Source organism: Euprymna scolopes, chromosome 21, assembly GCF_053919585.1.
Source record: "Euprymna scolopes isolate OS-2025 chromosome 21, ASM5391958v1, whole genome shotgun sequence".
Taxonomy (NCBI): Eukaryota; Metazoa; Mollusca; class Cephalopoda; order Sepiida; family Sepiolidae; genus Euprymna; species Euprymna scolopes.
Window position 1 is genome coordinate 51,054,083 of NC_136502.1, and position 17,157 is coordinate 51,071,239.

Below are 17,157 nucleotides of genomic sequence, written 5' to 3' on the forward strand. Positions count from 1 at the left end.
ATATATATATATAAGAGCAAAAATATTTCTACTTTTTTTTTTAATTACAGATTTCGCATAATTTTTATATGCAAGATTTTGATAATTTCCTTGCCCACAAGAATGTAAAACTTTTGGCGCAACATAATTTTTATATAATCTCGAACAATAATTAAAAAAAAAAATAATTTAAAAGCAGAAACATAAAAAATGATTAAATTAAAAAGTGATAAAAATTGATACAAACGATCAAAATAGGAATGTATATACGTCTGGGGGGGGGGGAAATCTGACATCCATACCTCCTTTTATTATCATGACTTTCTTTTGAAACAGCATTTGGATTGGCTGAAATGTTGGGCTTTCGTATATTCGTGTTTACAAACTTATCGGTTGCGTTTTGCCGAACGGCATAATTACTTGCTTTTTGACGGCTAATTAAGCTGTATTTTGTATAAACAACGTTTTTTTTTTTTTTAATATTTAATTCAATATCTTAGGACGTTACTTTACTAATTATCATTGAAATAGACCCAGAAAAGTAATATTTATCTTTTAAAGGATTTTTACAATGAATTTATTTAACTTCAAAATTTAACTGAATTCGTTAGCTCGCCGTGAAAACATTTTCATAACTTTTTTTTTTTCACGTGTACAAATATTTTTCCTTTAGAAAATTAACTTTATTCTCTAATCTTTCAAATGCAATCAAAAAGTAGTCGGAAACCTACAAAAAAATTATGATAAATCCGTTTTCAAGATTAGGTCCCTCTATTTTTGCCAGCCCATTTTTGTCCGTACCTATATCTTCTGCAGTGATTTCTGGTAACGAATGCTTCATTTGTAGTCAACATCTATTTTCAAGAACTTTCTGAATTTTGCCGTAAGGTCTGAAAGTCTAGGAATGAATGGTGTCATGTAAATAATAATTCTAGTACTTTTGCAACTCGTTGGGCTGAGGAGTGATTTTATTTCCTCCACATTTGAGGATCTGAGTGTATCCTGTTTCCGTCGAAGATAGCGCGAAAGAATCCGATTTGTTTCTGATTATTTGCTCATTTGCTATTGTTGAATATGAGGCCAGCTCTCTGTGCAGTCTTCATAAACATTTGTAATTTTAGTCGTGCTTCTCTTTGGTTTTTTCATGGATGATCACGTCATCAATCAATGTTTATGCTCCAGGGTACTTCTGTGTGATCATGTTCATCTTCTTGTGGCATAACTACGCCAAAAGGGTTTTTCTTCTAAAACAATATCTCCTGAAGGATTAATTGAAAGTGGTTAGTGATTGTGACTCTCTGATAAGTAACCAGTTTTTGCGTTCAGTTTGGAGAAGATTTTAGCATCAGACAGCTTGTGTGAGAGTTCCAGTGTATTCAGGTGCTGTCTCTCGTAAACCTTAATTTTCGATTTAAAAAATGGCAACCATCGTGACCGTCAACTGCCAAAGAATACAATGCATAATACAACTTTTTATATCTCGATAACTACTTGTTTCTGCAAAATTTCAATGCGATTTCCGTATTCAGCATAGTAGAAAACTAGAAAAAGCCGTAATTTTAAAAGAAAATTGCGGAGGTGGACCTAATCTAAAAAAATACCGATACTTTCTAGTTTTACCGGGTGCGACTTTCTAGTTTTACCGGGTGCGATGTTTAAGAGATTATTTGTCTTTAAATACACACTTAAAAATTGGATTTAAACAAATAGTTTCCTTTATGCCGATGCTAAAGTAAAAAGAAAAAAAAAAGCTCTCAGTTTTCTTCTAGATAGCAATTAAAAATTAAGATTATTAGTTTTTATTTAAACGCTAAATAATACAATGACTAAATATTACAAAATAAATAAATAATACGTCGATATATTTCGTGTAGTAAAAGGGACAACTTGTCCGCTACACCGTGTAGCAAATTTCTTGTCTTATCAATTGGGAGAGTTCATCTAAATTTACCGACTAAATATGACAATCACATTACAAGAGTTTGTAAAACAAGTAAGTAGTTATTTATTATATGATAAATAAATAGTATATATACTATTATTAGGGTTTGTTTTACTGTACACATAGATTCGAAAAAGTTGTCAAAAAACAAATATATAACAAATAAATGTTATCAAAGGCAAGATAAGTTACTTTTCTACCCAACTGGATATGTTTTTAGTGTTTATATTTAATGTAACATGTTTATTCAGCTCGAAAAACATACAGTGTTTACCGATGTATTAGAAAATTTAAAATGGCAGCCGACTCTCTTTTTGAGACGGTAAGTTTGGGAAAATGAGTAATAAAAAAAAAATAGACAAAATACTGTTAGAAACTCGCTCAACATATGTTACCGTGACATAGGCTGACATATATTCGGCGGGTTTTTAACAGTATTTTGACTGGTTTTATTATTTATAACTCCTTTTCCCAAACTTACCGTCTCAGAGAGAGAGAGAGAGAGAGAGAGAGAGAGAGAGTCGGCCGCCATTTTGAATTTTCCAATACATCGGTAAACACTGTATGCTTTTCGAGATGAATAAACATGTTACATTAAATATAAACACTAAAAACATATCCAGTTGGGTAGAAAAGTAACTTCTCTTGCCTTTGATAATATTTATTTGTTCTATACTTGTTTTGTGACAACTTTTTCAAATCTGTGTACAGTAAAACAAACCTTCTTCTTCTCCCTCTCCTTCTTCTAATTATTAATATTATTATCATTATTGTTGTTGTTGTTTATTTATTTATTAAACCGGGTTTAGTAAAAGTTGCTTGAGAGTAATTCCAAAACTCATTTTACTCATAAGTGAATCAAATACGACTTTCATATTTAAGTGTTTATTATCTAAATGATGATATTATTTAAATGACTTATCGATTCATTGCACCGATAAAAGTCGATGTTAAAAGATGTCATATAACCTTCGTTTGATAGAAAACGTTTCCCCTAAAAAAAGTTAGACTTAAAGAAAATAAAAAAAACAGAAAATTTACATAAAATTTTGATTTAATGTTCCAAAAATTATTTCATAATTATAATATATGAAAAACAAACAAAAAACAAAACGTTGTGTATACCATTAGATAAAACAATAAATATTTCGATTTAGAATTTTTTTGAAATTGTTTATCAAAAGATGATTTTGTGGTATCACTTTGTTTATGCTACGGCAACATAAAACCCTTCATAATTTTAATGATTTGTGTGATTACGTTTAATGTCTCATTAAATTGAGTGGTCATTTTGTGCTTCCGTAGTTTGATACAGGCATAAACAACATGGCGAGGAGGCGCTAGGTGTATCAGAAAGTGGGAGTTGCCATTAAAAATCAAGATCAGAACTAATAATTCAACTTACTATTTTTCGAACCTTATAACTACTTGAAAAATGTAATTCAAACCCTAATTTTTTCCCCATTAAAGGAGCAAATTGTTAAAAAATAACATGTTTAATAGCAAATTATGCAATATTTGTTTTTTAAGGCGATTTTCTTTAAAAAAAATATAAAGAAAATCAACATATTTTGACTTTTTTTTATAAATATATGTATATATATAAATGCCAAAAAATCACTTACTTAAAAAATATACTATTAAATGGGTAGTTCCATCCTTAATTGTTAAGACTTTATCCTTATTGATATTTTAAATTCCATGTATTTTTTAAATAAAAGGATTTTTTTAATGCGAGGGTCGTAGAAAATCGCATTTTCGCAACGTGTTTTGCGCAAAGCTGCTCCTGCTAAAATAAAATTTATGAAATACAGATGAGTCCAAGGATGTCAATGTCTTTTTTTATTGCGTGTGTTAACCAAATTAGTATTTTTCATCCTCTGTATTTAAAAAGGAAACACACACTCATTTATAAGTTTTTCCCCTAGAACAAAAAATCCGCTTCGTCAATTTTTACAAAAATTTTTTTAATGAAATACACAAGTTTTTGATTGATATATTTTAATACTTCTTTATCGACTAAATTTTTTTTTTTAAATATCTAAAAAAAAAAAAGAAGAAAACATTCAAGGAAATAGAAATATTTGCCGTCAGCATCTGGTATTTACTTGACGATGTAAGCATAACAAGAGCTTTCATTTAAAAAAAGAAAGCAAATCAAAATGATTTAAAAAAAAAACGTTTTACACTTTGGACTTTATAGGTAAATTTCCAAAAAAACTATTCTTTTTTTTGTTTTAAATTAGAATATTTTCTTTATTGATCAATTTGTGATATATAAAACTTTGGCACATAAATCAATTATTAAAATTTTAATAGACATTTCAAAATGGGAGGAGGGTGAATTTGAAAAAAAAAACGTTTCTCTAAAATATTATATTTGGTTTATTGGAAAGAGCATAAAATTTCACGTTGACCCTGAAAATATTGTAAAAGTTGAACTAATAGTAAACTTTTGATAGATTTTTAAAGTTTAAAAATTGAAAAATATTTAACTCGTAAACGTTTATTGAATTGAGATATTAAAAAATAGCTGCATGAAGGTACACCAGCATTTTTTAAACATTTTGTAAACATTTTGTAAGCATTTTGTAAACATTTTGTAAACATTTTGTAAACACTGATTTAAAAAAAAATATTTCTATTATTTTTAAAACAACTTTAATAGTTTATTTTGAAAGTATATTCCATACAGAAAATAAACAACCCACTTATAAAAGAGAAATTACGAGTTTTTTATATTTTATTCGCAGTTTTCTGTTAGGGGTGTCAAAATTTCCTCCAGATTTCTGATACACCTAGCAAGGTGCACAGTGTTATTTGCAATTAGAATAATTTAAAATTCAAATAAAACAATTTGTTTCTTATGGAAATTCATTGAGATTCTAAGAGTTTGTGATTATTGGATTCCATGCCAATCCAACAATTCATTTTTGTGAAAAATAATAAAACGTTTATCACTTTATATTGCATTGTAGGAGGGATTAATTATTGTCTCATTCTTTTTTTTTCTTTTTTTTTTTGTTCAACAAAAATATATTTAAGAACTCGTAATCTAAAAATAATGCAACGTAAGATTTTGGTAGATAATTTTAACGTTTGGAGAATACCAAGCAATAAATTTGCTGTAAAAATAAAAATTTAAAGTTTTAAAAACACAAAAAAAAATTTGAAAAAGCAGACAAAACTAGGTTGGTGTTAAAATATTTTTACCCCATTGAGAAAAATAAAGTTAAAACAACCCTCTCACAAAAATAGAATAAAAGAAATAAATTTAATTCAGTACTTATGCACTTCTGTTGCCTTGCTGAAATAATAACGTTATTATTTAGAAAGCCATTCTTAACATGGGGAGGGGAGGGTGTTTTTTAACTATTCTCTAGTTTCACCTTATTTAATATAAAAGATATTGTAAAACTTAAATTTGACTTAAAAATAATATTTTAAAAAATAGCATGGTAACAAAAATGCATAAGCACCTTAATTTCCTTAATGTTGTTTTTGATTATTAAACACATTTTATTGCTTTTCTATGTGTGATCTACCGAATGTGCAAGGTTAACGTTATTTAGTTAGGATGAGAAAACATGTGAAAGATCACACAGTAGAGATCATGCACATCCTTAAATGAGAGGGTGAGGTTATCTTAAATCAGCAAAAATAAGAAAAAGTTGTTTCATTTAATGCTGCATTCATTAACTGTTTGGTGATAGTTTGGTTACTTTCAGTCTCATCTATGAATCAAAATTGGAAACATTCCAGCTTCTAAAAAGGAGTCTTTTATTTTTGTGCATATGTTCACCTCCATTAAATGGTCTTCATACCTCTGTCTGTTTGCCTCTAATTCTCATTCACACTTCCCAGTCTAAATACTCAACCACTGTTTGGCATTTGTATTTTCAATTTTTAAAAACTCTTTGTCGTAGTAATTATTCTGCAAAATTATATACACTCAGAAATGCCGAGTACTATACATCCTGCATCAAAGACACATAAAACTCTAAAAAAGATGCTTTAAAATCCTACTCATACATCCCAAAGACACAAATCACTTTTTTCCTTAAAAAACAATGCATTGAAATGCACACAGAAAACCCGTCAGAAGTGTAGGTTATCTTTTTACTTTCAGTCTTTTTTACTATTCTTTTTATTCTGCTGCGATTTAAAGATAACTAAAAAACAGTCGACCCAACCTACCCACTATTTTCTTTGTAATTGAACGATTTAATTTTCTGATAAGAATTACGGAAATACATTTCTTGACTGTACATACAGAGTGCCTTAAATAAATTTCTATTTTTTTCATGTGGCCACTTATATGGATAGTACACACATGAAAGTCTAGTCCCCTTTGAAGTAATCTCCTTTGGCTGCAATGCACTTGTTGTACTGCTCCAACAACTTTTGGAAGGTTCCATGGAAGTCTTCTTGCATAAGCATGTCAAAGACCCTTGTTACAGCCTTTTTTATCTTCTCAGTTGTCTCATACGTCAGCCTCTAAAGTTTTCCTTGAGCTTAGGGAATAACCAAAAGTCACAGGGAGCAAGGTCTGGACTATAGGGAGGGTGAGGAACTGTCTTGATGCCCATCTTGGTCAAATAGTCTGTGACAAGGATGGAGTTGTAGACTTGTGCATTGTCCTAGTGGAAATCTTACTGACCCAGTTTGAAGAGTGCTGGCCTCTTCCGATGGAATCTCTTCCTAACTTCTTTTAAACCTTAACATAGTATTCCTTGTTGACTGACTGTCCAGAGGGAACCCAGTTCATGTAGATTATGCCCATGCTGTCAAAAAAAAAAAGGATCATTATAAGTTTCTGGATGGATTTGCTCTGGCTTGCCTTCTTGAGCCTGAGAGAGCATGCTTCCAATGGGAATGTCTCTTGATCTCTAGGTCATAGCAGTCAATCCAGCTTTTAGTGCAGGTCATTAAGAACTGTGATCTAAATTGATCAGCCCGACTATCTCCCTGTCTTTCTTTCTGATCTTCTCTGAGCACCCTTGGGAGAAAATTCATGCAAATCTTCTGCATCTTCAGTTCCTCACGATTAATTGTGTGTAGTTTCCACACTGACATCAAACTGTTCACTTATTGTCTATAGACACACGTTAGTCCTTATCCATGAAATTCTTTATTTGGCCAATCAACTCTGGTGTTCTGACTTACTTACTTGCCCCACACTTCTCATTATCCCTTACCGATTACCTGCTTTCCTTGAATTTCTTATACCACTCAAAAACTGATGCTCGATTCATGCAAGCTAGTCCAAAAGCTGTCTGAAACACCCCGTATATTTCTGTGGCACATTTTCCAAGTTTAAAACAGAATTTTATTCCATACTGTTCTTCTACAGTGTCCTCACGTTCAGATTGCATTTTTGAAATTCATCAGCTGTGACAATCAAGTTTTAGTAGGGTGTATCCCCATTTCTGCTGTATCGATTTGAACCTGAAGTCATAAAAATTGGTCATTCATCTCGTAAGATGTATTGGAATAACATACTGAGTTTTCAAAAGTCTATGAAAATTTTAAGTATCTGTACAAAAATTTCCGGAAACAACTGGCTGTGAACAAGGATTTTTATGTCAGAACTTCATAATCATTGTCAATTGCACATCAAGAAAAGAGTTAACTATTTTTTGAAATGTACATTTGTTTAAAATCTGGTCACATGATCTCTTCAAGGAAAAAGGGGAGTAATTTAAATGTATGCTGTTTTTCAATTTATTTAGGAGCAATCAGACAAACCCAGAAAGACTATTTTTTTATTAGGTTTCCAAATTTTTGTGTTCTCATCTTGTTACATAAATTGTAACATACAATTTGTGAAGGCCTCATTAAAATCAAATTTGTAAATCGTTTAAAAAAACTCAGAACCAAAATTCGCATACATCACATAAGACATAATATTGTTTTCTTTTTGTTTTGTTTTTTTAAAAATAGATTCTTGTTTTAAAAGCAGTAATATTAGTATGCTAGACATGTACATGCTTGGCTTACTTCAAATTCCCCAAAAGGGTACTACGAGTGATAAATAGAAGTACTTAATATCTTATATCCAACTGCAGTTCTTACAGACCAAAACATCATTACTAAGAAAGGTTCCAATAATTAATACCAACCGCCATCACAGTTGCTATTTTTATTAAAAGAACTTCTCTAATAGCATTATCATATTTCTTAGTACGCTCTTTTCTTTTCTTTTAAAGTGTTTGAAGAAATTCTCTTTTCTGGTAGCTCCAATCTGTGGTTTCCCCTTGTCAAACTTTCACGAAAAACACTCGTCTAACTGAAACCACTATCAATAATTTCCCCACTCTTTATCTGTGCCTAAACATAAACATGGATTCTATAGCTTCTTTCATAGAACTCTGTTGTTTCTCTTCTTTCCAGTTGACTACAATATGATCGTCTTGAACAATTTCTTGATGAAGTTTCCCCTTACGTAATCCAGTTTACCAAATTTCCATTGCTAACGATTACTACACTGTTATCCCAATCACTACTGTACACTCATTAATCCTTATCCTCGAGTGGCCTCCAAGCTTTGATAAGAGGTGACACTTTTGTAAAAAAAAAATCACTTTCCCTTGTCCAGAAAGATTTCCCCCTCTTCTGCGAAATAAATTATCAGATTTCCTTTCTCAAATTCAAAGTCAGTGTTTTTTTCTTATTTTTAATTTCAATTTCATTTTTACTTTTGTAAATAGATTTTTATTAGTAAAGTGTTACATGAATAAAAGACTCTTTTTAATTAAAAATTTGTTGATGGAAAAAATTTAAGCATAAATAATATTTTTGTTTATAATTCAAACTGACATTTAAAAATGTGTTTTTTTTTTTTGTTTTTTTTCAAAATGTTTCCTGTTGGTTAGTACCTATCCTAAAATACATTCAAATCAACATGATAGAAATATATTTGCAAAAAATATTTTTCTGAAATATATTTAATTTTGTTGAGCTTCCAAAATTTTCCTTGTCAAAAATGTTTTTTTTTCTTTTTCTTTCTCATTTTCCAATGTTCAAGTGGACTTCCATGTGTAAGAAAGAACCATCCATGGTGTCTGTGTGACTACATCAGTTTGAATTGGTTAAAGTGTAGACATTTATTTGTAAAATATTGTTTTATAAGTGCTTTTTTATTAGAATTGTAAAATCATGTATCAATGTTCTGTGTCAGTTCAGCTCTACTAGATATACTTTAGATTAAAGCTATTTCATTTCGTTTGTTTTCAAGGTTGTTCCAACAGAAACCTAACAAACATTCTAGCAAGCTTATCAAAACTCAAAAATACCCAAACTCAGGTTACCGGTAAGAAGCATGGTCTATTTTATTTTCATGTTTTTGTTGTATATTTGGATTACCTCTAAGTAGACTAAGTTGCCAACAAAATTTTGCAGTACTATTTTATGCTTCAAATTAAATTTCGGTTTGATATAAGAAAAATTAAATAATATTTTTGTCATTTTTCATCCAACATTCAGAGTAAAATATTTTGACCGCCTGAGAAAAAAGGTACAAAGGAATAATTTGAATTGTAGCAGAAAGATCCAACATTACTCAGAATATTATGTACATTTTTCATGATGTAGCTAATACTATATTACGTTTTTGTACTCCTCCATTTCATCATTAGTGTCATATACATATTTAAATGCAATGAAAATGTGAACGATGTATTTAAAGTTAGAAGGCAGTGTCTCCACCACGACTCTTTTAGAGGGGCGCATACATAATCAACCCATTGACTATTTGAAGTTTTAAGAAAAGTTCACTCCCTTATAGTACACATAGGAGGACACTTAGAGATTGAGAAGCATTTCAATGTTCTTTCGCAGGAAACATTATACATAAACATGCTTTTAGTTTTTATGTAGGTTTTGTCGCTTTTCTATAGAAAACATGCATTGACATGCCAATTAATGAACATTCAAATTATACACTTTTGCTAAAACAAAATTTTTCTACATAGTGATTTGAAAGAGGGAAACTTGAATAAATAATTGGTAGAAATATAAGTTTTTATCTCTTTTCATTACAGGTTTATTGCATCCATTGTATGTTTAATTAGCAAGAAAATAGATTTAAGGCTTGTCATTGTTGTACCATGTTGGATGGTGAAATGGTATGCCTGTTTTCAAAATGAAGAATATACTGATTTTTTTATGAATATCTTTAAAATTTTACTATGATTAAGTGAACAATTTTCTATTAATTTTTTAAGTGTAGATTTTCAATGAGCCACCATACTTTAAAATTTTACGATTATTTAGTGAACGATTTACTATTAATTTTTTAAGTAAGTGTAGATTTTCAATGAGCCACCATACTTAAAAATTTTATGATTATTAAGTGAACAATTTTCTATTAATTTTTTGAGTGTAGATTTTCAATGAGCCACCATACTTTAAAATTATTAGTTAATTATTTTCTAAGTATGTTTTTATACACTGCATTTTATAATTGAGGTAATTATTATTCTTCCTCATTATTAAGTTAATAATTTTATAATTGAGTTATTATAAAAATATTTTATAAAGTTCATTAATTATTATAACTATTAATATTATGATTTTCTAATTGAGTTCTTTGAAATGTATATTGTCTCACACATTTCTGATAATTCAAATGAAACCATTATTAGATATGGATGGCTACTTATATCATACACTTCTACTAAAACCGAATTTTTTGACCCTCCTAATCAGAGGAGGAATTTAGGCTAATTATTGCTCCATGCTGTTGGATAATGTATCCAAGGTCTTGGAAAGAAATTAAAATAGGGAACTTTAGATTTCTTGGTGCTTTACATTTTTTAAAGTTTTCAGATACTCATGGAATGAACAATTTCAATAATCTTACTTGTAAAACAATTTGCATGAAATCAAATCGCCTTAAATAAAATTCATGTTTTAATGTTTTCTGTCAATCAGATATTTCTAGCAGTGTTTCTCATATCTACTAGCTTCAATATACTCTGAACTGAAAATACATTATTTTACTGCAAGTTGGTTTGAATATCCTTGCAGACTTTTTGTAACTGAAAGAATATTTAAATGAATTCCAATTATGATTATAATACCTTTTGTGTAAATTATATTTGATAAAATGAAGATACAGTTTTGTCATCATTTTTCTACATACATTACCAATCAATTTTTATGTATTATCAATCAATTTATACACATTATCAATCGATATCCATGCATTAATCAATCAATCAATCGAATTTATTGTCATTCAATTATACATTTTTTTTGCAAAAAAAAAAATGTGTTAATCCTTGGGATGAGAGGGAATGAAACCTGAATCGATAATTAATAGAAACATAAACTTTCTCTCATTTTTATAAAACGTTAAAAGACTGTGTTTCATTAGCAAGACATAGATTGGTAATTATAACTGTTGTGTGGGGTTGACTAGTGAAATGACATCTCTCAGTTCTTGGATAGAACTTTAAATGGAGAACATATTAATTTTAAGTTTCTTTGCATGAAATCAAATATCTCTCACATAATTTCCATTTCATCAAAATGTTCTGAGTTGGAATTAAAATCTTAGAACAGTTTATTTTCTCATTATTAAGTAAATTAGTTTGTAACTAATGTTTCTTATTTTTTAATCTTAATATTCGTCTTAAAATCAGCATTTACAAGGATAAGTGTAAAATTTTGCATATTTGATGTAAGTTATTCACTCTGGTTTGTCTCGTAATATTTAATGCACTTATATTTAGTGAATTGTTTCACTTCATGTCTAAATTTAATGTGACACGAATAGGTGTGCAAGGTCAATTAGGCCTTAAACAGGGTTTATGGATATCAATTTCAATGAGGAACAATTATGAAACAATATGCAAGATCAGCATATTGGTTTCAATGTACACATTCGAATACATAGAAGTAGATTAGATGATCTCACGGTTGAGTATAATTCATTTTTCTCTAAGTAAGTTTTTACATGCTGAATTTATAAACATTTCTGTAAATATTTGGTTTTACCATAACTGTTTTTTTATTATTATAATCAATGTATGATTTGCTTATTAATAAAATATCTTATTAATTTTCAGGTAAAACTATGAAATGAAAATGGTTCCAGCACATATGGAATAGAATGCGTAATTTTGAAATGAGTGCATAAATTTTTATTTTACAAGTGATAATTAATGTGAAACATAAAAACGTGAAGTCAAGACAAACATAAGAAAGAAAACATTTTTGTTGCAAAGTGTGTGTATCATAGTCTTCAACAAATTCGAATTTAAAGAAACCTACAAGTGTACACTATAAGTCCTACTAAACTAATATTCCTGGTGAACCAAATGCAAAAGAGATCCAGACAATTGCACATAGGGGAACAACAAGGATACTAAAAAGAGCTCTCGATTAGTTTCTGGGCAATGTTGACAGCTGATTTGGTTGCCCCATACCGAAAGTTACAATCTTCAAAGGAAGAAAATACAAAAAACAATAAAATATATACATTCGCAATAAAATAAATTTAAAAAACACAGCACCTGACTGGAGAAAATATGTCCATTCTCAGTGTTTTTAGAGAAAACTAATTTTAAATCACACAGTCAAAAGATTGTCAAATCTTGTTCAGTGTGCATGTGTGACATGCTATGAAATGTTAAATGAAAAAGCAAACATGCAAAAACGTGGTGGAGAGAAACCTTATCTATGTGAAGCATGTGGTTCATCGTTCACAACAAAATCTGATTTGCAAATTCACGTGCGTATCCACACTGGAGAGAAACCTTTCACTTGTGACGTATGTGGCACAGCATTCAGAGGAAAATCCCAGTTAACGGTACATATGCGAATACACACTGGAGAGAAACCATTTTCTTGTCAAGTGTGTGAGTCATCGTTCACTACAAAACAGAACTTAAAGAGGCACCTGCAAGTCCACACTGGAGTAAAACCTTATTCTGTGCACTTATGTGAAGTATGTGGCTCCACATATACGACAAGGTATTATTTGAATGTGCATATGCGAACACATACTGGAGAGACTTCTCATCCATGTGAGGCCTGTGATTCATCATTTCCGACCAAAATTGATTTAAAGAGACATTTAAAAATCCACGCTAAACAGAAGCATCATTCTTGTAAAGTGTGTAACTCATCGTTCACAACAAAGTTTGATTTAAAGGAACACAAGCAAATTCACATGAAGGAGAAACGACATGTGTGTGAAGTGTGTGGCTTAGCATTTTCACAAAAGACGCCATTAAAAATACACATGCAAATCCACACCGGAGAGAAACCGTATTCTTGTGAAATATGTGGATCTTCATTTGCAAGAAAACATTATGTAAAAACGCACATGCTGATCCACAGTGGAGAAAAACCATTTTCTTGTGGGGTGTGTGGCTCGGCATTTACAGAAAAGTCTACTTTGACAGTACATATGCGAAAACACACTGGGGAGAGACCCCATTCTTGCGAAGTTTGTGTTTTATCGTTCACGACAAAATCTGACTTAAAGAGGCACATACGGATTCACACTGGGGAGAAACCTCACACTTGTGAAGTGTGTGGTTCATCATTTTCTCAGAAGCCTCATCTACAGATACACATGCGAATACACACTGGAGAGAAACCTTATTCTTGTGAAGTGTGTGGTTCAACTTTTACAGGAAAATCTAATCTAACTGTACACATGCGAAGACACACCAATGAGAAACCTTATTCTTGTGAAGTCTGTGATGCATCTTTTCCAAGGAAGGAGCATTTAAAGACGCACATGAAAACTCATACTACAGAAGATCCAGCAGCTTAATCAGACATCTGGATAACTCGCCTTAAACTGAAACACCAACCAAAAAGAAATGAAAATGAGAAAGCATAACGATTATAAAACTAGAATAAAAACCTTTATGTGGCTTTATTCTGGCTTATAAAATTTAATTATGTTCAACTTTTGACTGTTGATGTTACCACAGTCAACAACACTATGATGGATATTACACCAGTGCTGCTGAAAGTTTTTTTTTAATACAGCAAAGGCAACAAGAAAATAACATACAGCATAATCAAATGGAGGGGACAATATATGAAGGAGTAATTTCTAAAGTGCTTTAACAATAAAATAGTAAAACCTTATTTTTGCTTACTTTGCATCTTATTTTTAAAAATACATCAAAACAAAAGCAAAAACAGACTAAAAACTTTATTCCTGTAATTTTGTTTGTATCCTCAGTATTGTTTCACTCATTAAATCATGTTCTCGAAAATAACTCCAAAAAGCAGATATTTTTGAAATGGGAATGGGGACTTTTTTGTGATAAATCAATTCAAAGACGCACATATAAATACTGCTAAAAGGCTTTTCAGTATTTTTTTTTTATTTAGCTGCAACTCTACATTCATCATTAAATTGACGATACTTGTAGGTTGTTTGGTATGCTGAAAACAAATATATTTAAATTTGGGTTAGTCAAGTAGTTTTCTGGATATTAAGAAATTCATTATCTAATGTAATTCTTTGTTTTCACTGGTTCCTGTTTTCCCCAACTGAACAAGTACTAATGCGCATGCATGCTACAAAACATGTCAGGAATGGTGACAGCCACTGAAATTAATTAATTCATTGGAAGAAAATGCTTTGATATAAAAAAAACTATTTGTCTGTCCCAAATTTTAATGTGGTATTCATTTTCAGCAAACTTAAAAACCTGTAAAAGCTGTTAATTTAAGTGAGTATTGAGTTGCAGTTAAAGTAAAAAAGGTTACCATATTTTCTTACATCATATTGTGGAAATATATTTATTCGACCTAAAGGACTATATAACATGAATTATAACGGGTGTTATTGTTCATATTGTATTGCATGTTATATTTTACTTCAGTTGAAGTTTTCTAAAATTATAGGACCCCTTCTTTATAGATATTCGAATGTACCATTACAGTTCTCATTTATCTCCCAACGTTGAGTTAATAAAGAGGTTAGTAATATTATTTTTCATCTCACTTATTGACAAGCTAATTATTTTATAATATCTCCTTCTGTTTGCCTCTTGGTCTTACGGGAGTCCAAGACCAGAATTCATCTAATCTGGTGGAGTATCCAGTTTAGTGTTTTTACTATAAGCAACATCACTTAGAGAAGGTGCACAAATCTGTTGCAGATTATGGGATAGATTTCTCAACATTCTTTGCGCCCAATAAAAGCATAATATTCATATCAGTTATTTTAAAATCCAAAATTTCTTTTTGTAAAATCACATTTTCAGAGGTGGGGGTTAGTTTTTGCGAAATATGCAACAAGTTATTTCCTTGGGTTCTCGGGTAAAAATAGAGACACATAAATTGGAGAAAAAAAATTTCTATTTCTGAAGTATGTGAAACTGTGTATGGGTTGAATGGTTATTGTAACAAGTGATAAATGTTGAATCATTTTAATTTTAAAAAAATAATTACCTGCAAATGACATTTCTGCTGGCTCGGCTAGAAAGAATCACGAAACAAGTGTGTCCATGGACACCTGACGAAAAAAGGAAAAGGAAGACTAAAAAACAGATAACTTAGGGAGACTTGATTATGATGGGAAAGAAACTTGAGAGACACTGGATCTTCAGATCAAAAACGATATATTTTGACTACCTCATGTATCACAGGCCGTGGGAGTTTGCAAGTCTAATTGTAATGTATCAAACCACAAGACATTACTTTCATTTCAAGTGCTTTATTTTTATGTTTATATCTGACCATTACTGTTTATGACATGCAAATAAACACGAGATACAATTACAATTATTATTCTAAAGAATTCTCACAAAAGTCAGTATAAAAAGTATATTTTAATTTCTTATGGTATAAAATTATGCAAAATGCCTTTTGTTGCTTTTCTAATGATCTTTATAAATTGTTTTCAATGTAGCAATGAATTAATTTTCTTTTGCATAAGATGTGAATAAAATAATTTATGAATTGAAATACCTTATGTTTTTATGTCTGTCAGCATTTCTTTTAATACAAAGCAAATGTACACTGGATAAAAATTAATTGTAATGTGTAAGAAATAGATTCACGAAACAGGCACAATCTTCTAGCAACTTCCAGTTTAATAATAACCATATGGCGAATTATCGGCTTTAGTTAGTTTCATAGTTCTTATAACCGCTGCTATGGCTTATGTAGTGCCACTAACTTACTTTCGTTGAATTCATTAAAAAACACTTAACCCCGAACTTATAAATAGAAATTGAATTGTAATGTTTATGAATGCTAATAATTTCTCCAAATTGAAGTCACACTATATTATAATAGAAAGCTTATAGTTTATGCAATGACCTGGAAAAGGATATATTTGTTTAAAATAGTTTAGTGGTCTTGGCTACACTAATTGAGTGATATAATCTGGTAAGCCACTTTAACGAACAGTTGTTCATAGTCAAAGCTGATAATACTGTTAATTGTTCAATAGTTAGCATTATATTATTAAGTTTTTAATAATTATTTCCACAGCCAGATATTGCAGCTGTGGAAATAGTTATATATTTTTTTACATGCTGAAGATATATATAGTTTGTAAACACTTGTGAAAAATTGATTTTTTTATGCACTTTTTTAATATATTTTTTTTAATTTTGCGTTTATATTGTTATAGTGACTTCATCTTTCTATTCCAGGTAGGTATGTGCAAAATGAATAAACATTTTGACCCCTCCCTATTATTTTTACTTAAATTTTAGTGGAAATATATTATTTTGTTTAAACAAAAAATACCTTTACTAAAGTTTAAACAAAAAAAAAATACCTTTACTAATATTGTTGTGTTCCTTGTAAGGAGTTACCTCCCCGTGTATGGGTTTGTGATGACGTGTCATTTTTTTAATGATCTAAGCCGTTCAGTAACTTAGAGTTACTCCCCTTTATATAAATGAGTGTTTACAAGTACTCGCTGTCTCTGTTCTCATTATGTAACTAAAGCAGACAGATCTCTCCGTGTCTGTGTGTGTAAAACTAGAACATGCTACGTGGTAATTGATTTATCTTTTAGTCAACCGTCGATATGACTTCCAATATGAAGTTTATTTAAAACTAACAACAGAAAATGTAAAAATAATTGCAGCATGGTTGTATTTTGGAGATGTGCATTAATTGAATCGCAAAGTGATCCTCTTCCCCTCACGAATGCTAAAATGCAAATTGCTATGATTGCTTACCCTCTTTCATCTCCCGCTTCTAAGCATCGTAAATTATAACAATTAAAAAATTATTTA

The 17,157-nt window shown here is 30.2% G+C and overlaps 1 protein-coding gene across 3 annotated transcripts in view; it reads left to right on the forward strand.

Annotated features, from left to right (window-relative positions):
* LOC145242287 (uncharacterized) overlaps positions 1-14,169 on the forward strand; it is a 34,085-nt gene extending 19,916 nt beyond the window's left edge. Inside the window, exons 1-3 of one of the 3 annotated variants that reach the window (XM_080105294.1) lie at positions 1,896-1,972; positions 9,159-9,233; positions 11,995-14,169. In XM_080105294.1, coding sequence (XP_079961420.1) covers positions 12,555-13,712 — 1,158 coding nt within the window. In that variant the 5' untranslated portion in view covers positions 1,896-1,972; positions 9,159-9,233; positions 11,995-12,554 and the 3' untranslated portion in view covers positions 13,713-14,169. Of the gene's footprint in view, positions 1-1,895; positions 1,973-9,158; positions 9,234-11,994 lie in introns of those variants that run through there. The other 2 variants (XM_080105295.1, XM_080105296.1) reach the window with 2 other exon arrangements.
* Positions 14,170-17,157: the final 2,988 nt, after the last annotated feature.